This window comes from Entelurus aequoreus, linkage group LG10 (assembly GCF_033978785.1).
Source record: "Entelurus aequoreus isolate RoL-2023_Sb linkage group LG10, RoL_Eaeq_v1.1, whole genome shotgun sequence".
NCBI lineage: Eukaryota > Metazoa > Chordata > Actinopteri > Syngnathiformes > Syngnathidae > Entelurus > Entelurus aequoreus.
The window spans coordinates 15942907-15970668 of record NC_084740.1 but is presented as its reverse complement, the minus strand read 5'-3'; the positions used below and the strand labels follow the sequence as shown (position 1 = coordinate 15970668).

At 40.3% G+C, this 27762-nt stretch overlaps 1 protein-coding gene across 6 annotated transcripts in view; it reads right to left on the bottom strand.

Annotated features, from left to right (window-relative positions):
* arhgef12a (Rho guanine nucleotide exchange factor (GEF) 12a) overlaps nucleotides 1–27762 on the bottom strand; it is a 103884-nt gene that overhangs the window by 19934 nt on the left and 56188 nt on the right. For 2 of the 6 annotated variants that reach the window (XM_062060208.1, XM_062060207.1), the window contains exons 3-11: nucleotides 23489–23580; nucleotides 17203–17271; nucleotides 7805–7903; nucleotides 4912–4961; nucleotides 4694–4751; nucleotides 4442–4614; nucleotides 4214–4333; nucleotides 921–1028; nucleotides 660–794 (exon numbers count right to left, since the gene is read on the bottom strand). In XM_062060208.1, the coding sequence (XP_061916192.1) occupies nucleotides 660–794; nucleotides 921–1028; nucleotides 4214–4333; nucleotides 4442–4614; nucleotides 4694–4751; nucleotides 4912–4961; nucleotides 7805–7903; nucleotides 17203–17271; nucleotides 23489–23580 (904 nt within the window). The remainder of the gene's footprint in view (nucleotides 1–659; nucleotides 795–920; nucleotides 1029–4213; nucleotides 4334–4441; nucleotides 4615–4693; nucleotides 4752–4911; nucleotides 4962–7804; nucleotides 7904–17202; nucleotides 17272–23488; nucleotides 23581–27762) is intronic. The other 4 variants (XM_062060211.1, XM_062060209.1, XM_062060212.1 and 1 more) reach the window with 2 other exon arrangements.

Genomic DNA, 27762 nt, shown 5'->3' with positions numbered 1-27762 from the left:
GGTCAGCGTTATTTTTTTTCACGGTTTCACACACTCAGAAACAAACTTCATAATTATATAAATTCACTTGGTAACAAAATTAGGTACACCTGCACACACATAAAAAGCAGCTGATTTTACCAGCATTTATGTCACTTCATGTCGCATATCTGTGTTATGATGCGATTACAGCAAGATTATATGAAAATAATACTTTATCTAAACTTTTTTTTTCCTCGGAGCCTGAAGCATAAGGCGAGGAAATAATGCTGAAAATAAGTACGTCAACCTCACTGACGTAGCCTGACTGCTAACCCCGCGAAAAGAGAGGCATACAAAACTGCATGCAAGCTCACACTAAAATGCATGAAACTGATCATTTTGAAACTTTGGCATTTTCAACATTGTAACAACATTTATGAGTCAGAAAAGACGAAATTCATCATAGGTCACCTCTAAATAAAAGCAAAACTTGTTTTGAATTATCGGTCATTGATATGTGTTTAATATGTGTTTCTTTAAAATGTAGGAAAAACAATGTGATAAAACTGTAAATCACATTTTTTGTGAAAAATTCTAAATTGTATTTTTAGGCCATTTTGCCCAATATTACATTGACTACCAGTTGGACATAAATATGTGTGACAAAGAAAATACACAAGGCAAACATGTATGACTACCAGGTCAGTGGCATCCTCTGTCTCCGGGGAGTGGCAGGAGTTGAAGCTGTTCCTTGGTGTGCTCTTTGGGCTAGGGTAGGACAATTCTCTCTGGCAGAAACTCTCTGGGGATCCGAGACCCAATCCCGAAGAAATCTGTTGGTTGGATGTATCATACAGTAACTCACAAATGAACACCTAATCATCACAGACTGTAGGAAGCACAGGACATATAATTGCTCTGAATTAATTGCGTAATTAGGATTGGCAATGATGACTTACAGGGGTGCTGCTCCAGGACATGTCAGCACTCCGGTCTCCCACCGAGGCAGGAGTGTGCTCAGTCTCAAACATGCTACCGTCATCTCCATCTCCACCTGGGGCAGCCTCCTACATGTGCATGGAGACATATTTGTGATAAATGGAATAGGCCAACATCACAACAAAGGCTAGAATATCTACACAAATACAAAGCGAAGGCTGTATGCAGGATGGAAGAAACAGGAAATAAAAGGGGGCGGGGGGTGTAAGAAAAAAGGAAGTACAGTAGGTTAGGTACAGGGCTATTCAACTGGCGGGATAGACACCATACCGGCCCCCGAGTTCAGATCAAAACTTGGGAGACAAACATTTTTGCAGCAAATTCCTAAAAACACTAGAGTTCTCCTGTTGTATAGAGGAACTTGGACCACTGCAAACACATTGGCAGATCCTTGCTTTGACATTTTAACCTTTCAGTTCAGTTCAGTTCATTTATTTACTTTATTCATAAAAAATCAAACAAAGGAATAAAATAAAAAATCAATTAATCAACATAACATTAAGGTAAAATATGAATGAAAAGGAGCAGAAAGAAGTTAAAAACGTTTAATATATGCTCACTATTTTCACAAATACAACAATTGACATTCAATGTTGGCAACTACAGAGCCATATTTTCATTTTACAACAATTAAACCAATCATGAAGAAATCATTATTCTCAGTCCTATCTTTTAATCATCATGATTTAAAAAAAAAAAGTAATACAGAAAGAGATTTACATTGTTTTATTCCACTGTCAAGATTGTTCCATAAACAGACACCTCTGATTAAAATACTTATTTCCAATATCACTGTTCTAAATCTAGATTTACTAAAAATCTCAGTCCCTTTCAGATTATAATTACTTTGATTACTTTGTCTTTTTACAAAACTGTTGTGAATGTTGTTTGGTAGAATTGTTGCATGTGTTTTGTACATAATTTTTAGGATATTATACTATGCCAGTTCATACAATTTTAATAAGTTTAACTGTTTGAATATTGGGTTTGTGGGTTCCCTGTATGCATTTCCAGTGATGATTCTTACAGCTCTTTTCTTCAGAAAGAAGATTGGATTTAAATATGTTTTACAGGCACTACCCCACACCTCAAATATGGAACAATCAGTGAGTTATACAAAATATACAATGCTTTTTGATTTAGCAATTCCTTCACTTTGTGTAAAATAGCAATAGTTTTAGATATATTAACCTTTGTATCATTTATAAGTGATTGCCAGGACAAATGTTCATCAATCATAACACCCATAAACTTGATCTCGTGTTCTTTGAATCCTAACTCCTTCAAAATATAATGAACCATCCACACTTTTCTAACTATTGCAAAAAATCATAAATTTAGTTTTACTAGTGTTCAAGGATAATCTACTTACTTCAAACCATATTTTAATTTTGATGAATTCCTTTTCAACCACCCCTTACACATCTGTAATATTTTGTCCTGAATAAAATAAGGCTGTGTCGTCCACAAATAAAATACACTTAAACAGTTTGGAAACCATGGTAATACCATTGACCTACATGAGAAACAGTATTGGTCTAAGGACTGTTCCTATAAGGCAGACTTCCAGTTAACTTCCACAAACTGTTTTCTGTCCTTCAAGTAACTTTGGACCCACTCATGAGCCACTCCTCTTATTCCATATTTGTACAGTTTGTCCAATAATAACTTATGATCTAGTGTACCAAACGCTTTTTGAAGGTCTACAAAAATACTTACTAAATATTGTTTTCTATCTATTGCAGTTGACATGTCTTCTCCCAAATCAATGATTGCTGTTGTTGTTGAGTGATTGGGATGAAACCCATATTGACTATTACCTAAAATGATACATCTACCGTATTAGTACATTTATTTAACCTAAAAGCAAACACTTTCTCTAAGATCTTTGAGAACTGTGGCAGCTGTGATATTGGAGTACTCATGTTTGTTTCCACAATTGTAAAGTCGTATTACTTTAGCAATTTTAATACAGTCTGGAAATATCCCTTTCATGAACTATAAATTACAAATGGTTCAATAACTAAATATAAGATACACTTTATAAATGTCATATTCATGTCTACACAATCATTTGAGGTCTTATTTGGACACTGCTTCACAGTTTGTAATATTTCAACAGCCCTTTGAGACACTTGTGATTTAGGGCTATATAAATAAACATTGATTGATTGATTGATTGAATCTTGTCTACTTTATCAAGAGAAAATCCTGTTTATATAATCTATCATAAATTCTCCAATTTTATTATCAACTTTAATTTTCGGTATTCATTTAGCAAAAGAAAGGAATACAATCATTTACTACATCATCTTTGTCGTAAACATCTTTATTATCTTTATTGAAATGATTTGGAATTTTTAAGTTGGGCTTTTTCTTTTTTTAGAACCCTGTTAATTATTCCCCATGTACCTTTTATGTTGTCTTTATTTTTGTCTAGCAATTGATTAAAGTATTCTTTTTTATGTTTTCTCATAATCCATATCAATTTGTTTTTATATTTTTGTACCTCTCTTCTGAGTCTCCTGTCCTTGATTTAAAAAAATGTTCTATACAAAAGATTTTTTTCTTGCAAGCATTTTTTATCCAAGGTTTCTTAATTACATTTGTTCTGCCATTGCCTGCAATTTTGATTTTTTTACAGTTCTTGTCAAACAGATGATTCAATATTTTCATAAATGAGTTGTATGCATTATTATCATCATCTTTGTACACTTCATACACTTTTTTTTTCTTTAAGTCTTCTCTCAAAGCATTCAAGTGATCTATTTCTTACAAATATCTCTGGTGGGTTTTACACTACAGTAAAACATAACTCTGACAAAATAAATAGACCAAAATCAAATATCTACTGTAGAGGACGCTGGTTCTCCGGAATATGCAAAATAAGACTAATGGTGCAAGGAGAAGTCTAGCCCCCAGGTCCTTAGCTTTCTGGAAATCTGGCCCCCAAAACAATCTAGTTGTATAACCCTTCTGTGGAGTTATGAGTGAAACAGCGCTGATAATAGCAAAATTGGCCATATAGTGAAATAAACACTGTTTACATTACACACGGGTATACTGCATACAAAGATGGCACGGACACAATAGAGTAGCTTTCCACAGGTTCTTAATCCCCAAATAAGATCAGGATTAATGTTGGTCTGGAGCCTGCTCTAATCTCAATGATACAAAGACCTTACGGATGTTGCTGATGCCTACTTGACACCCCACTGTTTATTTTTCGGGAAGCAAGTGCGATCTGTTCTACCTGAGTTGCGCCAGTGGACGTGAGGAGCTGACCCTGCGGCTGTGGAATGTATTTCTTAGCTTCCTGGCTGTCTTTCAGTAGTTTGGGGGAGGGGTTTCTGCCATACTCCTCCTTCATTGCCTAGACAGGACAACAAGAGATGTACAGTCCAAAAAATGCAGTACAAGCAGAAGAGGCTTTTAACTCATTCTGTATCTGTGCAAAGCATGTTAAGTAATTCATAAGCACCCATTGAGGTTGTGTGGAGGCGAGGCGGTCGTGAGGACTGTATGGGCGCTCTGTTGCTGGAGAGTTTGGGGAGGAAATGCTAACGCCCAGCATTTCAGACTCGGCTTCAGACAGGGGGATCTGGGTGAGCCCCGGAGGGCGACCCAGTACGGTGAGAGCCACATAGGAGCCCGCTAAAACCGGAAAATCAACATTCGGTTATTGCTTAAAAGTAGCATACTTTTTAACATTAGAAGAAGACAAAGGACTTACATTTGATAAGCTTCACCACTTCAATGTGGTTTGAATGTGTAACAAGAGTCCCATTAACCTGTAAGGCATCATTTGTAGCATGGCCATTAATACACAAGCCTATCTACCTAATATTCAACAGTAATGATTGGCCAGGAGGTGGCAGCCAACAGTCTGTTTTGGCCTTGGGCAACAAAACATTTGAATTGAGCATAAAAAGAGAGGCAGACAGTCATTACCTTGATGATCCTATCTCCTGTCTGAACACCTGCCCGCATTGCAGCTCCATCTGGCAAACACACAGTCGTCACAGAATTAAAGTAACTCAAAGACAAATTGTTGCCAACAATAAAATACTACCCGACAAACCAAAGCAACTGTTTTGAGTACCATAAGAATGGTTATATTTCATGACGGACCTGTTACACAGCTCCAAAGCAAACAAAGGGATTTAGTTACAGTGTGAGACAGGTTTATTATGACTCTTGTCAGCTGATACAGTTTTTCCAATAGTGGCTCGCATGATAGATAAGTGCTGGCGAGAGGAATGACTGCCAGTTTGCTGTCATTATAAATGTGTGGAATAGAAACACTGCTTGCTTGATATGTACAGAACATCACAACAACACTCAATGGTACAGATGAGACAGGTTGCGCAGTTCTCGGTGCACATCGATCGCTTTTATTGTATTGTTTCTTTTTGGGGTTATTATTTTGTAAAGACAATTTGAAATAAGCACGGTGGCAGAGGGGATAGTGCGTCTGCCTCACAATACGAAGGTCCTGAGTAGTCGTGAGTTCAATCCCGGCCTCGGGATCTTTCTGTGTGGAGTTTGCATGTCCTCCCCGTGACTGCGTGGGTTCCCTCCGGGTAATCCGGCTTCCTCCCACCTCCAAAGACATGCACCTGGGGATAGGTTGATTGGCAACACTAAATTGGCCCTAGTGTGTGAATGTGAGTGTGAATGTTGTCTGTCTATCTGTGTTGGCCCTGCGATGAGGTGGCGACTTGTCCAGGGTGTACCCCGCCTTCCGCCCGATTGTAGCTGAGATAGGCTCCAGCGCCCCCCGCGACCCCGAAGGGAATAAGCGGTAGGAAATGGATGGATGGATGGATGGAATTTGAAATAATCTTTATTTACACCGAGCTACAAAAAAGCCTGAAGACAGAATATTTTGCATACCACGTAGCACGCATGAGTGCACAAGATGCTAGGCCTCCTTTTCTTATCCAAAGGTGTATTTAGAACATTGTTTTTCAACCACTGTGCCGCGGCACACTAGTGTGCCATGAGATACAGTCTGGTGTGCCGTGGGAGATTATCTAGTTTCACATATTTGGGTTAAAGAATATTTTTTGCAAACCAGTAATTATAGTCTGCAATTGATGTGTTGTTGTTGTTGAGTGTCGGTGCTGTCTAGAGCTCGGCAGAGTAACCGTGTAATACTCTTCCATATTAGTAGGTGGCAGCTACCGTATTTTTCGGAGTATAAGTCGCACCGGCCGAAAATGCATAATAAAGAAGGAAAAAAACATATAAGTCGCACTGGAGTATAAGTCGCATTTTTGGGGGAAATTTATTTGATAAAACCCAACACCAAGAATAGACATTTGAAAGGCAAGTCAAAATAAATAAAGAATAGTGAACAACAGGCTGAATAAGTGTACGTTATATGACGCATAAATAACCAACTGAGAACGTGCCTGGTATGTTAACGTAACATATTATGGTAAGAGTCATTCAAATAACTATAACATATAGAACATGCTATACGTTTACCAAACAATCTGTCACTCCTAATCGCTAAATCCGATGAAATCTTATACGTCCAGTGTCTTACGTGAATGAGCTAAATAATATTATTTGATATTTTACGGTAATGTGTTAATAATGTCACACATAAGTCGCACCCCCCCGGCCAAACTATGAAAAAAACTGTGACTTTTAGTCCAAAAAATACGGTAATTAGTTTGTAGATGTCGGAAACAGCGGGAGGTAGCGTGCAGGTAAAAAAGTGTCTAATGCTTGAACCAAAAAAATATTCCACTAAGAAAAGGCATTGAAGCTTAGAGAAGGCTATGCAGAACGAAACTAAAACTGAACTGGCTGCAAAGGAGAAAAAAACCGAATGCTGGACGACAGCAAAGACTTACTGTGGAGAAAAGAAAATGTACATCCGAACATGACATGACAATCAACAATGTCGACAAAAAGAAGGATAAAAACAACTGAAATATTCTTTATTGCTAAAACAAAGTAGATGCGGGAAATATCGCTCAAAGGAAGACATGACAGGAAAATACCAAAAAAAGAGAAAAAGCCACCAAAATAGGAGCGCAAGACAAGAACTAAAACACTACACACAGGAAGACACCAAAAAACTCAAAATAAGTCCGGGTGTGATGTGACAGGTGGTGAAAGTACACCTACTTTGAGACGAGCTATATTGATGCATGCTTGGTTATGGTTTAAATTCATATCCAACAATTGCGAGAACGACTTTTTAGTGTCAATATCGGCTACTGAGTTTCATTTTGTAATGTTTTCTGCTGGTGGTGTGCCTCTGCATTTTGTCAATGAAAAAAATGTGCCTTGGCTCAAAAAAGGTTGAAAAACACTGATTTAGAATAACACCAAGCTACATAGAAACCGTATATATTTGGGCTGCTAATTTCAGTTATGGAAGAAGTGTGTCACAGTAAAGATACTGTACTGCTACACTGCATCTGCCAGTTATAATTTTTACTTTGAAACTTGTTTACTCACAAAAAGTGTCTGTTGTCTGAGCTAGTCCACAGCGGCATGTTTTTTTTTTAAATTCATTTTTAAATATATACGGTCTCGTGAACAGCCGAAACAGTCCCTAAGTGTTGAGTCAGAGAGCGAAACAGCAGCCAAACAAAGAGCGTTAAACAATGCTGAGCGGTGATGACAGTTCTCTCTTTGTAACCTGATAACAACCCACACCATCCTCCCCAGTCAGCAACACACTATGCCAGTGACCGCACATCCTGTCAAAAAGTCCCATCTTTAAAAAAAATAGCGCAGCTTCTCTCAGGAAATATACAGTCAGCAGCAACAAATGAAGTGCAAGAGAGAAGCTTTAATGAGGAAAGAGTTGAGACCTCACCTTCTTTGACAAGCTGCACAAACACGGGGTTGTCACCGCTGACTGTGAGCCCGAAGCCATTTTCGTCTTTCTGGATGATTACACATCGCTGGACCAGACCTGCAAAGTGAGACAGGAAAGAAAAGTCAAAAAGCTAACACCTGTATGAAATGTCACACACATGAAGACAGTATCATGCTAAAATTGCAAAATAGCTTGCAGTTTTCATGCTATCACTTAACACTATTGCGTTTATATTATGTTGTGTGGGTGTGTGTGTAGCGAGAACAGCTGCACCATGTCTTTTTGACAGGAAATGGTTGAAACTTTGCTACATAATAAACATTTTAAGGGGGAAACCATTATTTTCGGTTTCTTAACGCATGGTTTCATTCGATTACGGCTTATCTAATCCTGGGTGATAATAACTGTACTGACAGTGTAAAAATGTTATAAAGATTTGTTACAAAGCCAGAAAATCTGCATTTTGAGCTAGTAACGTGTTATTGTCTGACCCTTGAACTACTTTCTTGTTGTGACTGACATTTCTTGCCCAGTGCAGCATCAACCGGAGAGGCAAAGGATCAATAAGGGTGTTGGGGGGCTGTCGAGTGGAAGGAATGGGAGCTAATAGATGGGAGAGAGGTTTGGGGAAGGGAAAAGCCCCAGGCTGGGGGGAGGACAGGAGAGTCTGGGCTAAACAGGGCTGGGGAGCTAAACGGGGGAAGGGAAAGGACAAGGCAGGGGTGTCAAAGTTATTAAGCCATAAGAGCGAAAAGAGCTGGTGTGATTTTACCTCTAGATGTTGATCTTGCTTTCTGTGCTTAACTGTGGTTTAGGTCAGGGTTTATAAAACGTTAAGGAGTGGGAGTGCTGACATGGTCATTGATCCGGCCAATCCATCTGAACTAATGCATTATTTAGGAGCTTTAACTGATTTTTTATCGGCACCCTTTGCTGAAACGCAACAAAAATGCACTCTTGGGACAAAGCTGACATTTAAAACTGATATAGCACACTCAGCCTATGCATCACAAAAGAGAAGGAAGCCAGCCAGGCTTTACAACAGAGCAACCTTACATTACACTTTAGCATCTTTCTACCAATTCTCTGACAAGAATAACACACAGATACGGATGGAATGTATGGGTAATGAAAATGGAAATACAAATTTTGAAGTCAATTTCCCCATAAATTCCCTCACAGGATTATTAAGGTAAATTACACGTTAGGGTCGACTCGTCACTATACTATAAATTTCCTATGAATTTCCCAAATTCTCTATACTTATTTGATAACACGATAAAGCGAAAACATTAACATTTAAACTCACTTCTTTATTGAAACCTGTTTCAAACCATCAAGTATTTAAAATCAATGTTTTGTACAAAATTTAAATTGCAGTACCAGCTGCCAAGAGGAAACTATCCATTCAAAAAAGAATAACAGTGGTCTACAGCCTCCCAGTTAGGGATGTAACTACGGTAAATAATCAATTTAAATCAAAATGATCCAAAAAACCGAGATTAATAACTGTACTTTGATAAACTCAAAGGCTGACAAGCGCCAGCTCAGTAGCTTAAATTCCCTACCGTGAAAAAAGAGCCATTTATGTCTTTTCCCATTAAAGAACAACATACCCCAAACTAAACTTCAAAACAAATATTGCTGACTGAGCGACGAAGCTGTTCAATTGTGCACATTGAAACTACAAGCGGTGCTCCCTCTTAAGTGTCGCTCAGGCTGATTGTTCTATACTCAAAAGAAAAAGAGACAAAGGTGTTTTTTGACAGCATGTTAAAAACAAAACTGTGGAAAGATTTCATTGTAGTATAAGTACTTTTTCAGCAGATTTAACACCACCGCAATAATATCAACGATGATCATTTTGGTAAAAAAAAAAAACATAACATAAAATGTTCCTACCATTAAAAGTACATCCCTACTTTCAGTATACCAAAACAAACAATACTGCACTTATAAAAAATATCACGAATGACAGTAGTCAACTATTTTACATTCACAAATTTTGCTGCTTAGAGTTGCACGATATATGATATGAATTGTATCAATTTGGCAGACAATAGAGCTTTTAGTACTAAGGTTATATCGTGATAATGCATGTTGATGATTCTAGCGGTGTCCTTTTTCAAATTGGAAACACACTTTAGTTTTTTAGCAAGCGACTAATATCCCTCCACAGTGGAAAGCCATTTGTAAGTCAGCAATCCTTGCCTCCATGGCAGAAAATAAACTGTTTTTTACAAGTATTATCCCTGGAGGATGAGAACTAGCTACTACAGTACACACTGCAGGAGGATATACTAACCACAGAGGTGGGCTAATCGACACAGATATCGACAGTAATAATATAAGTATAGTATCAGTATTGTATATGGTCAATACTACAGCAATTAGGTCGATATTTTTTACTATCAAAAAATCTTTTGTCGTTTTTGTTATTGTTTACAAACTCAGGAAATAAATCCCTGGACAGGAGGGTTTTATGGGCAAAAAAATTATTTAAATCAGAGACAATGGTAGGAAATAATTTATATAGTTAATTTAAATTGTTCCGCCACTATCCTGTGTTTTGTTTGTTTACAATTGTGAACAAAAAATGTATCATTTAATGATCTTGAAAATTTTAAGTATCAGTTTCAGCATTGGTATGACCAATACTACTACTACTGGCATCCGTAAGTCTTGGAAGACAATGGATTAGCGCCCCTTGGATATGATTTAGTTGGTCATGCAGCGTCTGCTGTGGCTGTACAGACCCACACGGGAGTGACAGTCTCTGTTGCACTTGGTGCATTTATAAGTCAAGTCAGCGACAGGATGTAGTTGCTTGCTCTTTCTCTGAGCTCGCTTCTCATCTGCAAGCTGGCAGAGTTTTGCCTCGCCAGCTTTCAGTCCAGTGTTCACGGTGTGTCTCCAGCTGGATCTGTCCTGAGCAAGCTCTTCCCAGGTGTTCAGGTCCATGTCGAGCGCTTTCAGGTCACGCTTGCAGACATCCTTGAAGCGGAGATGTGGCCGTCCCGTTGTCCTCTTGCCGGAGGCAAGCTCTGCGTAGAGGATGTCTTTGGGGATCCGGCCATCGTCCATTCGACGCACATGGCCCAGCCATCGAAGGCGACGCTGACGGAGCAGAGTGACCATGCTGGGAATCTTGGCTTGCATCAGCACCTCGTTGTTTGTCACACGATCGCTCCATATAATCCCGAGTATGCGACCGAGGCAGCGCATGTGAAAGGCACTTAGCCTCTTCTCCTGCGAGGAGTACAGAGTCCAGGATTCGCTGGCGTACAAGAGAGTACTTAGCACGCAGGCACGATACACAGCGATCTTGGTGTTGATTGTCAGCATGCTGTTGTTCCACACTCTTTGTGACAACCTGGCCAAGGTTGTGGAAGCCTTGCCGATCCTCTTGTTGATCTCTGCTTCTAGTGAGAGGTTGTCAGTGATGGTGGAACCAAGGTATGTGAACTGGCTGACGACCTCTAGTTCATAGTCGTTGATGGTGATACAGGGTGGTTCAGCATCTTGGGCCATCACATTTGTCTTCTTCAGACTGATAGTCAGGCTGAACTCTTCGCATGCCTTTGCAAAGCGGTCCATCAGGCTCTGTAGCTCTTCTTCTGTGTGGGTGGCCAGAGCAGCGTCATCTGCAAACAGCATGTCTCTGATGGTTACCTTCCGGACCTTGCTCTTTGCTTTTAGGCGAGCCAGGTTGAACAGTCGGCCGTCTGACCGAGTGTGGAGGTAAACACCCTCGGTCGACGATCCGAAGGCATGCTTCAGCAGAACGGCAAAGAAGATGCCGAAGAGAGTGGGAGCGAGGACACAGCCCTGCTTGACGCCACTGCGGATGTCGAAAGCATCTGACGTCGAGCCGTCATATTGAACTGTGCCTTTCATGCCGTCATGGAACGACTTGATCATGCTCAGGAGTCTCGGTGGGCAGCCAATCTTCGCTAGGACTGTGAAGAGCCCATCCCTGCTGACAAGGTCAAACGCTTTGGTCAGATCTATGAAGGCCAGAAAGAGGGGCTTGTGCTGCTCTCTGCACTTTTCTTGCAGTTGCCTGATGGTGAAGACCATGTCAATGGTTGATCTTTCCGAGCGGAACCCGCACTGTGACTCTGGGTATACTCTATCAGCAAGCTTCTGCATTCTGTTCAGGAGGACGCGTGCAAAGACTTTGCCTATGATGCTTAGGAGAGATATTCCTCTGTAGTTGTTACAATCGCTTCTATCACCCTTGTTCTTGTACAGGGTAACGATGTTGGCGTCTCTCATGTCCTGAGGTACTGCTCCTTCCTCCCAGCACTGACAGAGGAGGTCGTAAAGATGTTCCCTCAGTGTGCTGTCGCCGCACTTGATGACTTCTGGTGGTATGCCATCCTTCCCAGGCGCTTTCCCTGAGGACAGGCTCTCAATGGCCTTCTTCAGTTCAGCCACAGTGGGTTTCTCGTCCAGTTCAGCCATGAGAGGGAGGCTTTCAATGACTGCAAGGGCATCGGATGTGACCTGATTCTGTCTGGAGTACAGTTCGGAATAGTGTTCCACCCATCTCTCTATCTGCTTGCCTTTGTCCTGGATGGTCTCGCCCGTGGCAGACTTCAGTGGTGCTGTAACCTTCTTGGTGGGGCCCATGGCTTTCTTGATGCCTTCGTACATGCCCCTGATGTTTCCAGTATCAGCCGCTAACTGGATGCTCTGGCAGAGCTGGAGCCAGTATTCGTTAGCACATTGCCTTGCTAGTCTCTGTACTTTGCTCTTGGCAGATCTGTACACCTGCAGGGTCCTCTGGCTGGGGGATCGCTTGTATTCCAGGTGAGCTCTGCGGCGCTCTTCTACGGCTGGAGTGAGTATAGAGGAGTTGGCCTCAAACCAGTCGTTGTTCTTTGTCTGCTTCTTTCCAAAGACCATCATGGCAGTGCTGTGTACTGACTCTCTAATGCGGTCCCATCTCTCTGTGGCTGAGCCACCAGGAGGATCTGAGTCAAGCACCTCGGAGAGAGATTGGGTGAATTCCGCTACCTTGTCAGAATGTGCGGTCTTGCTCACATCTATGCAGGGTTTGCCCTGGGGCCTGGAGCGATGGATCTTCTTAGGCAGAAGTCTCATCTTGGTGTACACCAGCGAGTGATCAGTATCGCAGTCAGCGCTGTGAAAGGTGCGGGTAAGGAGGACGCACTTCAACGCAGATCGCCTGGTGATGATCAGGTCTAGCTGGTGCCAGTGTTTGGAGCGAAGGTGTCTCCAAGACACTTTGTGCTGGGGCTTTGTCTGGAAGAAGGAGTTGGTGATGCTGAGGTCATGGTATGAGCACAATTCCAGGAGTCGTTGCCCATTCTCATTCATCTTTCCAACGCCAAACTTTCCAAGACAGGAGGGCCAAGAGTCGTGGTCAGCGCCCACTCTGGCGTTGAAGTCACCTAGCAGTATCAGATGCTCTTCTTTTGGGATCCTGTCGATAAGAGAGTCTAGCTGGCTGTAGAATTTGTCCTTGGTATCCCTGGTGGCGCTGAGTGTTGGTGCATATACACTGATCAGGTTGACGGGCCCAGTGGTGGTGTGGAGACGGAGTGATAGCAGTCTTTCTATGCCTTGTTGACAGGGTTCTATCATTCCCAGTAGAGAGTTCCGGACAGCAAATCCAACGCCATACTCTCTGGTTTCCTCGGCACTCTTCCCTTGCCAGAAGAACGTAAAGTTATTCTCTCTGAGAGTTCCAGAGTCGGCAAGCCGCGTCTCCTGCAGTGCGGCAATGTCAACCTGCAGTCTCACAAGTTCATCGTTGATGACTGAGGTCTTCCGAGCATCGCTGATGGCCTGGAGGTCGTCGGACAGTCCTGGTGTCATTGTTCTGACATTCCATGTGCCCAGCTTGAGGGGAGAAGTATGACCAATACTGCTCCTGTAACTACTTGGTATTAAATGCCCAAATGTGAAGTATCATCCACAACTAATGCAAAGTAGCCGAGCAACAAAAAATAAGTGTTTATTAAATTTTACCAGAAAATCATGTCACAACAGAAAGTGACCAGATTTGAAGAGTAGCTTAGCTTAACAAAATAATACAACAAGAAATTTCACGATATGTCAAATTGCACCTTTGAGACTTTGGATGAAGTTTGTAACAGTCAAGAGTTGTTGTTTTTTATGGTGAAGAGAAAAAAACAGTATTTGTGTATTTTGTAACAGATTTGAGACATGTTTTATATTTATTAAATTGAATCAAATCAAATTGTGATTAATCAATTTAGAATCCATTTGAAAATTTGGCCATGATACTGAGCCCTGTTCATACTATAGAAAAACAGCAATGCCGTGGATCCTTCAAGTATGTAAAACAAACATTGTTCTTAATAATTTTCCAATGTGGCGGTAGCGTGACATGTCATTTGTAATGAAATGGTTAAAACATCTTAAAAAATAATCTTTTTTTTTTTTTGTGGTTTCAACATTTCAACCTTTTCTCGTTACTTTATGGCTTTTTGCTTTCTTTCAAAATCTTTGTAGTTTTATTGGTTTATTCTATTCCGAAATGTGCCGAGACACAAGATACACCTCTTTTTTTCCCACTTTTAAAATGTACCTTTACTCTGTGAATATAGCGACAATGTCTCATTTTCTGGCAAACCGGGCAAGTGTTGTGAAGTGGAGTTATGACACTTAACATTTATGTAACACTCCCACAGTTTTATAATAACTCGTTTATGAGTGAGAGCGAGCCTGGAATGCCAATTTTGCATTTGTGACAGGCCACCACAAATAAGTAAATATATGGGAAACACCGGAGCATTTTAAAGACAGCAAGCATTTGTTTTTCCTCGGTACTGACTCTACTGCTCACGCGCCGAAAATTGACGCGGTTTGTCGAGGAAAAAGTGTTAGGTACTGACAGTACTAAAAAAGCAGGTATTGATGAATCGACTCAATGTTTTGGCTTAGACATATCTATATTTTTGACAACATCAAAAATAATCTACTGTATATTAGTGTTGTCCCGATACCAATATTTTGGTGCCGGTACCAAAATGTATTTCGATACTTTTCTAAATAAAGGGGACAGCAAAACAATTACATTATAGGCTTTATTTTAACAAAAAATCTTAGGGTACATTAAACATATGTTTCTTATTGCAAGTTTGTCCTTAAATAAAATAGTGAACATGCAAGACAACTTTTCTTTTAGTAGTAAGTAAGCAAACAAAAGCTCCTAATTTAACTGTTGATGTATGCAGTAACATATTGTGTCATTTATCATTCTATTATTTTGCCAACATTATTAAGGACAAGTGGTAGAAAAGGAATTATTAATCTACTGTTGGTTAGCGCCTTGCATGGCAGCTCCCGCCATCAGTGTGTGAATGTGCGTGTGAATGGGTGAATGTGGAAATACTGTCAAAGCGCTTTGAGTACCTTGAAGGTAGAAAAGCGCTATACAAGTATAACCCATTATCATTACTTGTTCATTTACTGTTAATATCTGGTTATTTTCCGTTTAACATGTTCTATCTACACTTCTGTTAAAATGCAATAATAATGTATTCTTCTGTTGTTTGATACTTTACATTAGTTTTGGATGATACCACAAATTTAGGTATCAAACCGATACCAAGTAGTTACAGGATCATACATTGGTCATATTCAAAGTCCTCATGTGTCCAGGGACATATTTCCTGAGTTAATAAACATAATATAAATTCTAAAAAAACGAAAAAAGATTTTGTGACGATAAAAAATATAGATGTAATCATAGTAGTATAAACTAGATACGCTCCCGTACTTGGTATCATTACAGTGGATGTCAGTTGTAGATCCACCAATGGCGTTTGTTTACATTGTGACGCCGGTGAGCTACGGTGTGTAGTGAAGCATGTTTAGCTATTTGATACTTGTAAGAAACATACTTTATTCACCAGTACATTTTAGAGGCGGTATAGTACCGAATATGATTCATTAGTATTGCGGTACTATACTAGTACCCGTATACCGTACAACTCTACTGTATATACAGAAGCTGCTGTCTTCATAAAAATGTGAACTGTTTTAATCACGATTTGACATTAATGGCCATACAAGAGTAAAAATATATGAACCACTGTAATAATATGTTAAAACTCTCATTAACTTTAATGCCAAGAATGAGGAGCAGAAGTAATATTTTCGTTCAAGCGTAAACATGATTTTGCCACTCCAAAAAAAGGTGACAAAATGTCAAACCTTTGATACGTTAATGCCGTACGCTGTTTAGGCCTGGGCTGATAAATTAATTCAGGGAACGATAAAAGAAAATCAACTTTATTACTTTGCTGTCATGGAAAAAATTGCCATGTCTGTGTGTTTGTTGTCTTGGCCTCTCGCTTTCAATCAGGGTGGAAGAGGGTTCACTATCCGTAGCTCTCAGCACCTGGATGTGTTTATTCAATTGCAGGATTAAATGAACTGAGTGAACCCTCTTGTCAGTCATCCACAATCTTTATCTCAGTGGGCTCACATGCACAAGACGCACGGACAATACTATATAGTGAGAAGCACAGCAAAGATGTCCTTGTGTGGGAATAATTCATAAGCAACATAAGCCCATCAACACAGAAAAATGATCTAGTAGGTCGAATTTGTTGAAAGGATGTGGCAACAACAACAAAAAAAGGCAACAAAACAAACCACACAACCAAAAGAAACTGGACTTAATTTTTGCTAAAAAAAGATTGAGAATCTTTTCCTTGTTTGCTTATTTTAGAAAATAAAATTTATTGACCTGCCAATTACAACAGTGGTAATTAGAAATAAGAGTTTATTGAGGGTTTGCTTGCATAATTAATGTATTTTTTATCAGGATTACATTAGTGCTTAATTTGCTCTCAAAAAATCCTGACAATTACATCGTTTATCAGCAGTAATTTGTGGGACAATAAATTGTTCAGCAAAATGTGTTATAATGCTGTTGTCCTGCCAAATGCACTGATGTCTAATGTGACAAGAGGCATGCATATGTATCCTCAAAATGTTGGAAGGTTTTCCAAATTGTATGACTAAAAGGTTTTGATCTTTTCCAACATAGATGCCCACCCTCCATATTACCAGGAGGCGCTTTAGTACACCACACTCCTAACATTAGTAATATAAATTACAACTTAAAGTTAACAAATAGATGCAATGTGTGTTGTACTGAAATCTTAAGAATCTATTGGATTTACGTAATGTTGAACATTGTGGTTATTTTTGCCTGCGGGCCCTTTCCAGGAAATCGAGAGTTGGCATCTCCCCAAAAAGAGAAAAAGGCAGTTATACTGACTATAAACACATAAATCATACTAGAGGCACTGTCACACCAGCATGTATATTGATATAAAGCATGTAGTGATGTCACACACCAGCCATTCCAGCAAGAGCATCCTTACCACAGGACTCAGGCTTCCCCTCTGCTAGCACACTGCTGCTGCCACTCTTCTGCACCACCAGAGCGTCTGCTAACGGCCCCGCAACCACACAGACAGCACGGCGGGCATACACAAACACATACATACCAACATAGAGAAAGGAAAAATAGAAAATCATGAGGGGAGGAAAAAAATGATCATGGGAAAAGAAAAAGATAAATATAAACAAAATAAAGACACAGGTTGTTTAACAGAACAATGGCTTGTAGAGACAGGAGTGTAGTCTCCAAAGTAATCACATCCTACTGTTGAGTATGATGTGATGAATGCACAAGAAAAAAAAGAGTAAAAATGATTCAGAATGGATCCAGCAATTAAATGACTGGAAGTTCTCAAGATACACTACGTTCAAAAATGCTGAATCTTAAGTGGTCACAACAGACAGCTGCAACGTAATAAAATACTTTAGTCAGTGTTGGCGTTAACGCACTTTTTGTGTCTTTTTACACATTGAAATAAAAAAGGACGCGAATTTCAGCCGATATATCAACATAGTTTCGTTGTACTTGTTGCAATGACAATAAAGTCCTATCCTATCCTATCCTATCGAATTTCCGGAAGTCCGCGCGTCCCCTAGACGCAGATTCTTTTTTTTTTCCCCGCCCAATTTGCCTGTTTTTTGGTTTTTTTATCGATTGTCGCTTTCCACCGGTGTTTTGTTTTGTTTATATTTTGCCGGGTCAAATTATTAATTATTATTAATTATTGCTCGACTTCAAAGTAATGTACTTTCCGGTACAATTTCTTAAATTTGGGGTTCGCCGAAAGTTTTATCGATCACAAATACTGCATTTCCGGTGATAAGCTTCCCTCGTGTTATTGTTTTCGTCATGGCGAGAAATAAACCTAAGAAGCGAAGCTTCAATGAAAAGTGGCTTCAGGAGCCACTTTTCAGCAAATGGCTCACTTATAACGATGGAAAGATGTTTTGCACGGCATGTAAACTGGCTAATGAAAAGAACACCTTTACGACCGGGTGCACTGATTTTCAAAGATCCAGCCTCCCCAGGCACCAAGAAACATCAAGTTACACCTTTCCTGCTTGTCGGCTCCCAGACCGTGGTCGAGGAGCACGGGGGAGACGTTCCCTCCAGGGCCGATATATTGTCTGGGGTAACACCCTCCAGTGGGTCCCTACAGTTCCGCTTTTTGATCGGAATGACGAGGCCGCCGATTTGTTTCAACTCTTTATTTATGTTTTCCACAAAGCCAACCGCAAACCCACCGTGCTATTAACACTCCTGAACATGACCCCATTTGTATGACCTGATGGGGTCCTTAGGACCCCATTTTTAAAATTTCTAGCACCAACACTGTTAGTGTACTTTAAAGGTTCCCTAATATTCCCTAATAGACTATCAAATTATGTTATTACAGTAACATGTGTCTCTAGAGCAGGGGTGGGCAATTAATTTTTACCGGGGGCCGCATGAGCAACCCGAGCACTGCTGGAGGGCCACACCGACAATATTTCAATTAAATTTTGCTTAAATTATTTTTGATGTACCGTAAGATAAATAATAATAATAATTATATTTTAATTTAACCTAACTTATCTTTATACAAAAGCAGATGGCTTTTGATGGTTTTATTTTTAACACTTTCTTACACAACACTTCCTGATGTATAATACAATGCAAAAATGTCAATTTCTGTCACTTTATCCTGCATCCTCTTTGTTGTGAACGTAGCACGCCTGTAAGGTGATTGGCGAAGAAGGAGTAAGCGTTGCTATTGCGGAAATGAGGAGTGAGAATAGATGTGCGTGTGGAAAGAATGAGATAAGTTGAGCTGCGTTAGTATAGGTTGCTCAATAAAAGTTTAAAAAGAGCATCAGACTTGGTGTGCACTTCTTCTGGACGCTACAATTGGTGGCAGAAGTGGGATGAAATGCCTCCCAGTTCGCCTTGCCATCAAACCTGGGAGTCTTCATTGAGAGCGGGATTCCCCCATGCCAAGCAGCGTGTGCTGCACCTGTAGACACTGCCTCTCTCCTTCCTCCCTCTCTCCTTCCTCCCTCTCTCTCTCTCTCTCTCTCTCTCTCTCTTTGCGGCGAGCTCATCACGTGGCACGTACCTCCCGATGACGTAACAGGCTGAGCACACAAACAGCGCAGTATGCGCAAAGTTTTACTTCTGCCACCAATTGTAGCGTCAAGAAGAAGTGCACACCAAGTCTGACGCTCTTTTTAAACTTTTATTGAGCAACCTATACTAACACAGCTCAACTTATCTCGTTCCTTCCACACGCACGTCTATCCTCACTCCTCATTTCGGCAACTCAAGAACACATTATCAACTTCAGCAGGTCGTTACACTATATTCTTTAAACACAGCAACATGTGTACCACAAATTAAGCACACGGCTTTACCTATACTTGGCAGTCCATGTCTTGTTGAAAACACGCCATTTGTCATCAACTTTTCTCTTTTTAGCGTCTCGGGTGTAAACCGTGCATGACTTGTCGCTGTACGCCTTCACTCACAGGTTACACACGGACATACGCCCATAAATAACACTTTTCAAAATAAAAACAGCACAGTTGTATTGCACGCACGACATAGATGTTTTTTAAACTTTATTTTGTAATTTGTGATTGCTGCTGTTCACATTCGCTCACAATCGCGCACGAGCATATACGTCCACACGGAAGTAATACAAATAACGCTTTTCAAAACAAAAGCAGCACCGTTGTATTGCACACTCGAGATAGATACTTTTTGAAATGTATTTTGTAATTTATGATTGGCCTCACAGGGACGTACAAAGGGCCGGATGTGGCCCGCGGGCCGCAGAATGCCCAGGTCTGCCCTAGAGCCTGTTTATGAGCACCTACAAGAAAATAATCTATGATCTTCCTCATTTGTTTTTGAGTTACTTTTGAAAGAAAGGCACTCAAATTGTCACTTTCTGACAACGTCATGGAGGAAAAACCTCCTATTTCATGGACATGATAGCGCCTTTGACCTGCCCCTATCTAGACCCTCCCAAGTTGTGTGTTTGCTTTGCTCCACCTGGGTTTCGCTACACATCTTAAAAGCTTTGCCAACAGTACAGGCATGGGGAGCTGTGAGTTTGATCATTTGGTTTTTCTTCAGCAAATAGCTTAACCTAACATGCTGCTGTTAAAATATGACTATAATGTTAGCATTGTCGCTCACATTGCTAAGCTAGTCTTGCTTTTGCTAACATTTATGTTTGCCTGTCCCAATCCTTCATGTCACAGTGTTGCATCTGATATGGCGTCTACTGCGGTGCGATATAAACAAAAATATATATCCTGCTGTCGCTAATTTTATATCCCGACACCTAGTTAAACAGACAGTTTGCCGTACAATGAAAATCTGGCTAGCAAAGTAAGATTTTCATTGTACGGCAAACTGTCTGTTTAACTGTGCATATGACAATAAACAATCTTGAATCTTGAATCTAGGGATGTACGATAATCATTGGCCCAATAATATTGTTCCAACATAGGAATTATGACTTCACATCAATAAATCTGATAAGTCGGTAAAAAATACCTCAAATAACTGATAAAGTTAAAACCAAACACTCCAATAATGCATGCACACTGCGCTGTAAGTGAGTTTGGCGGTCATAATCTCCCCCCGCGCTCAGATTGTAAACAACGCAGCGTTGATCGTGCGGGACTTTTTTTCTCCTTCAGCGGAAGACATCCCTTGTGCCACCTGCACCAAAAGCTCAGCAAACACTCGGGGAGAGGGGAAAAACACCAGGCGACAACACATCAAAACTCACTAGCCACCTGAAATGTCAGCGTCGCCACAACGGTTCCTCAAAAGCCCTCGAAGACGCTAGTGGTGTCAAGAAGCTGCCTAAACTCGCCGCAAAGAAAGGTCCAGGGCAGTTCCCCGTGCTGTTGCTCCCATAGAGTGCAAAAAGCTGGTCAGAGACGACACGGGGGCCGAAGCGATCTACCATGGAAATGATAGCGCTGGAGCACCAGCTCTTTACCATCACTGAAAACAGTGGCTCCTGCCAGCCAGCAAACCACCCGGAGTCACAGTTTGTACTTCAGAACCGCCACGATTCTTTGGCTGTATGTTTGCCAGCAAACACTACGTGATCGCCACACTCCTGCATACATTGATAGATGAAAATAAGGACATAAGCTTCACTACTGATTTATGGACTTGTGGCGTAAGCCCTACCATAGTAGTGATATCATATTTGATTAGGACAAATCATTTTAGTGATGTCCCTATACTGTTCATTCCAGTAATAGAAAACAGATTTGATGTGATTAAACTGCAAGCAACGATTTGTTGGCGGCATGTTTTGTAAAGTAGCCTAACGTTCTTTGGTGGTTTTCCTGCTTTCAATCCTAACCAAAGCCAAACAAAGGAGTCCTTCCCTTTTTTTGGCACCAAATCCTCTTCAGGTTTTGTTAGTTTAGCTTCCATTGTGCTTTCCATCTCTGCTACGTAGTTGACATCCATGCCTCCGCCAGCTCTCGTACGCATGGATGGTTATTCTGAGTAACATGAAAATTAGGTACCGGTATGTATCGATTCGGCTTTTATGCTGCCGATTCCAATATTGATCTTCCATGAGTGAAATTGGCCGATTCCAGTACTGATCACATGTAATGTAATTTTTGTTTTAAATATTCATGAGCGCTTTTAACAGTGCAGCAATATCAACACAATATTCAGACTAGTTCCTTATCGTCTTCTATTACATACAATTGTTTGATCCCAATTAAGTCAAGAGTACAAAATACCTAAACAATCTACTACTCATTTAAATACTTTGGTCTTACTCCTCAAAATCCTCCTGTGTCAAAGGAATAATTTCCAGAATGTTTAGTCATGGATGTCGCTGTGGCTTGTGCAGCCCTTTGAGACATTGCTGATTAAAGGCTATATAAGTAAACTTTGATTAATTGATTTAAACAAATCCAAATCCAAATTTCTTGTTTCAAGCTAGCTTAGCAGTTAGCATGTTTGCTCCTGGCTTGCTCTTACTGTGTGGAACATGTTTAGTCTCGTCCTGCAGTATTATACTTGATAATGATACTTAAGATATGAACACATATTGTTTATTTGCCACAATAAAGGTGATTTAATTAGCGAAGCTGGCAACCACCTCTGTCAGTCGAGTGATCACAAATAAAGTATCAGTCAGAAGTTTATTTGTAAAAAGGAGATCGAGGGTACAATAAGGGATCTTGGAGCCACACACTCTGAAGGAAACATATGTGGACAGCTCATTAGCATTAAAGCTACAGACACATAACATGTCATGTTCTCAGCAGGGCATACAAAAAACACTTTTAAACTATATAAATTCTAACATCAAGGCCAGACTTGATACTTGCCAATAGACTGTCAATACACTATTGGTCCACTCTGAGACTTAATTCAAATAATAATACAGTAATACAATAAAGGCTTTTTAAAACATAAGCTAGTGCGCCTGCAGTTAGACCAAATGTATTTAAATAGACATTCATAGCTAAGATTAATAATAATGAGTGGGGGGAGACAAAACTGTACTTTCATATATCACAATTTTTATATAAGGTTAGTGAACAGATTTTTTGAATCAGTGTGGAAACTGTAAAAACTAGTTTTTGCTTAAGTGATGTTGCAACATACTGGGATAATCCACCATGTGGTGTAGAGGTTTTTTTTTTAGATGTTTTGATTACAGAAGCTTCAGTCATACTGCACTGATGGATGACAAATACCACAGGGAGTGTCACCAAATCAAACTGGTTTTTGAACTATTTCTAACCCCCTCAAAAACCTCACTCTGTCATAAACTTAAAGTGCAGTTCATCAAGCGTAGGAGGCTTTGTCTGTCTTGATTTTTAAGCTGTGAGTTTAAACCATCCAAACACTTCACAGACCTCATTTGCACCAATGTACGTGAAACTGCAAGGGCTCTGCGAACGTTAAAGACGCAAGCAGCTACAAAGATAAAGGACCAGTGAGCTCTCTGGGACATTAAATGTGGACCGTGAACAAGAAACACAGTGTGTCAGTTGACTGATTTCAGAAAGAAAGTCGTTTAAAACACATTTAGAATAAGATCAGGCCACAGAAAGAATAGAGACACGCTTTCAGCATCCCAGCTGCCTTGTGGTAACTGTCATCAACAGGCATCCTTTTTCAGACCATGTGTTTAGTGTAATGAGATAGAGAAAGAAATAGGTGCGACACGTGGTAGGACAGACTGACGAAGTGATGAGATGAGCAAAATAGGTTTGTGACATTACCTGTCGGGTCAAACTCATTGGAGGGAAGTGAGGTTTTGTCACTTTTAGGTTTCTTGTCCGGGGGGTGGTCTCTGCTGAGAATGCTGCTGGTTCTAAAAAGGTAAAAAAAAAAAAGATGGCTCGTTATGGTTTAACGTTGACAAATCTTGAGCAGCTTATTATGTGCACAAAAGTGAAACAGATACATCGGAATGACACGGTTTCCCAAGCATTCATTTCTTTGTGGGGGTTAGGGCTTGGCGATATATCGAATATATATATCTCTGTGCGATATAGAAAATGACTATATCGTGATATTCGAGTATACGTTCTCACGCAGTTGCTTTTAGCTGCGGGGCATTAAACTGCATGTGTTTCTCACTCTTTCTTGTCTCTCCTTCTCACAGAGACTTAAAACAAGCGCACCTTCTTACATACGTCACATACTGTCACGTGAGCAACGTCACACGCTCCCGCAGAGCAGACAGGTAGCAACATGGTAACGTTAGCTGTGATGCTAACAGCTAACGGTGCGATTTGAGTGGTAATACGAGAGAAAGAAGGTGTGAATCTTGTAACAAATGGAAGAATAATTAATTCCCAAGAAAAACAGCACGGGGTCCATCGTCTGACGGTGGTTTGGCTTCAAGCGGGAAGATGTCTTTACATGTCAACATCTCGGTTCGGTGCCACACCAACTAAATGCTGAAGCAACTATTTCCACATCAACACCGTAGGACATATACTATTTGATATGCAGCTCATTTTTATGTGACACGTATTGAAATATCTTGTGTGTCATCATGCACAAAAGTGCACTTATAGCTTGTTTTAAAATGTCTGACAATCTTGCACTTTCTGTTTTGGAAATGACATGAATGTTTGTGCCACTGCTTAATAACTGTTTAATAAATACAGTTTTGCTAAATTGACTTAGTTGTGATTTCCCTCTCTGCATGAAAGTTTAAAATGAGCATATATTAATGCAGTATGAACAAGAATGTTTTAATGTAGACACATAGAATCATCATACTGCTGTGATTATATGTATCAAGTGTTCATTCAAGGCTAAGGCAAAATATCGAGATATATATCGTGTATCGCGACATGGACTAAAAATATTGAGATATTAAAAAAAGGCCATATCGCCCAGCCCTAGTGGGGGTGACAATTTATTTTGGGTCACCATAAAAGGATTAACCGCTGTTTTTTTCCTTTAGTTTTAGGTTAGATTTTTACCCACATTCACATTACAAACATGTTTGTTTGGCTTGTCGTTAGACCTGGAACTATGGAATTATAACTCTATGCAACGAGTAATTCAGCTTTGGAACTACTACAGATGTTGGGCAAACACTGGCTTATAATCTGTCAATTTTGTTGAGGTCCGTACTTGTTCATTTGCACTGCAAGTTTTGCAATGAAGGGAACAAAAGTTAGAAGGGCTGTTGGCTAGGATTCATTGGATTTTTCTATCAGTCAAATCTGTGGCGTTGTTTTTTTAAGTGAGATATAAACAGATCATGATGACCGTAGTGTATTCTGCCTGCTCACAATGGATCAGTTAAATAAGGTTGAACACGGTAGAAATTGGATTGTTAAGTGAAGTGAAGTGAATTATATTTATATAGCGCTTTTCTCTAGTGACTAAAAGCGCTTTACATAGTGAAACCCAATATCTAAGTTACATTTAAACCAGTGTGGGTGGCACTGGGAGCAGGTGGGTAAAGTGTCTTGCCCAAGGACACAACAGCAGAGACTAGGATGGCGGAAGTGGGAATCGAACCTGGCACGGCCACTCTACCAACCGAGCTATGCCGCCCCACAAGTGGGGTCCTCTGCTCTGGTGCTGTGCCGACAAGACATTAAATTTGACTGATTAGGGGGATAGGTTGATTGGCAACACTAAATGGTCCCTAGTGTGTGAATGTGAGTGTGAATGTTATCTGTCTATCTGTGTTGGCCCTGTGATGAAGTGGCGACTTGTCAGGGTCTACCCCGCCTACCGCCCGAATGCAGCTGAGACAAGCTCCAGCACCCCCTCGCGACCCCGAAAAAGGGACAAGCGGTAGAAAATGAATGGATGGATAGAGAACGTACTAGTTGTAACAAAGTTTCTGTATGTAAACCTGCTGAAGGATCATTACCCTTACCAGTAGGGAGCTACACCTGCAAGCGAGGCGGAGTGTTCAATTTCTGGTGAGTTTTAACGGTGCCAACAGTACGCCGGGATTCGGCCTGCCAGCGGTGCGCGGTGGAACGGGGAGCTTCCTGTCTGACTTCGGCGCGTCCCGGCGAGCCCGGTCCCGCATGTAGAAACATCTTACAAACACTATTACTAAAAGATTCTTGTGTGCAGATAAATAGCTTTTAGCGAAAGAAATGTGGGAGGCTAAAACACACGACCAGCTGTTTTAGACACAGGACGTCACAACAGGAAGCAGCGACTGAAAGCAGCGACTGAAAGCAGCGACTGAAAGCAGCAACTGAAAGCACCAACTGAAAGCACCAACTTAAAGCGCTTATCGGAAGCAGCGAACACTCTCTAGTAAAAGCCAAAAAAGCAGATCAGAATGATTTCTTACTCCCTAAAAACTATTTGTCTGCACACTAGTCTTTCACTAATAATGAACGCAATAGATTCATCATTTTAACAAACCTGCTGTACACGGGAGGCATCAGCAGGTACTTAACTCTGCCTCCCTCCAACCATGGGTTTATTATCTGATGATTTGACTGCAAGATTGATAGTCAAATCAGACTCCTCCGAATCAAATCGTTTAATCTTTGACTATTTGAAGACAGCCCTACAAGTTAATATGCTGAATATAAACATTTTGAAAGCCCATACAGGTGTTAATTCAAAACACAAGGACGCCACTGACAGCGGTCAGCAGCAGTACGGGCATGGCTTAACCTCTGCGCGGGCATGCCTGAAACTCAAAACCCGCTCCGTTAAAGCAGACGCTTATCCCGCTGGTAAACACAATGAAGGTAATGTGAGCTATTTTTTGGAGACCCTTGTTTTGTCCCTTGTGGTCAGGCAGCATGTAGCTTGCAGCGCTTTCATTGTGAAGGTTAGAAGTGGGCTGTTGGCCTTAGAGCAGTGGTCCCCAACCTTTTTTGCACAATGTAGGCATTATTTTCAGGGACCGGCTTCCCACTTGTGAAAAATACAACTCACTAGAACGCTGAATTAGTGGGAGCCCTGGGCTTGTTTCTTTGCAATGAAATGCTGATGGAAATCAGCCTTTGGCTACTATCTGTCACATTTATATTTTATATGTCCATTAATGTGCATTGTATCATGTCACAAAGTTATAACAAATGGCAACTTCCTATGAGGAGTTTTATTGTACATCATTGGTGTGTCTAGTGCACAGGTGTCAAACTCAAGGCCCACGGGCCAGATCTGCCCCTCCACGTCCTTTTACATGGCCCGCAAAAGCTTGGAAATAATATGTCAATAAAATACCTTATATTTTCTTTCTTTACTTTCTTATTTTCTTACTAAAGGTTAATTAGTTTTTTTTCTAGTTTGACAGGGCAAAAAAATAGTGTCCAATGTTGCAACAAATATTATACTATCTAACTTTGTTGGTCAAAATTCCAATAAATACTTAAATATCTGCTTAATTTATGGTTTTGAAGCCAATTATCAATCAAATTGTACACTATAAAAATGACCAATTGATTTTACTGTAAAATTTAGGGAGTTGTTTAGAGCATAGTACTGTAAGTTGAAAAAAAACCTACCAATATTTGTTTTTTTACAGTAAAATTCTGTCGACTGAGCTGTCAGTTTTTTTTGTTTTTTTTTCATCCACGGTTGATGATTTTATGGTACCACATTTTATTTTTGGTAAAAAAACTGGCAGCCGAGTTGCCAAAATAAAATTAAACAGTGGTACAGTATTTCTATTTACAATAATATGTTGTAAAAATAACAATAATAAAATAGCACCATATATTTAACAGTAAAAGACTGGCAACTAAGCTGCCAGTTTTTTTCTGTAAAAAAAAGTGTTCAAATCCACAGATTTTTTTTACTCTTTACGTAATTCTTTTTTTAAACATTTAAATTCATAGGCAAATTCATTAATGATTTACTGTTACAAGCGGCCCTCTAGTGGCAGCCATGACTGTGGTGTGGCCCTCAATGAAAACACCCCTTGTCTAGTTGGACAGGCCAAAGTTAAGTCGGAGAAAATGCAGTCTTTTATAAATTATTTAATGTTTCTCTCCGGCCCGGTAGCAAATGCTTCATTGACCGGTACCGGTTCCCGAACCGGTGG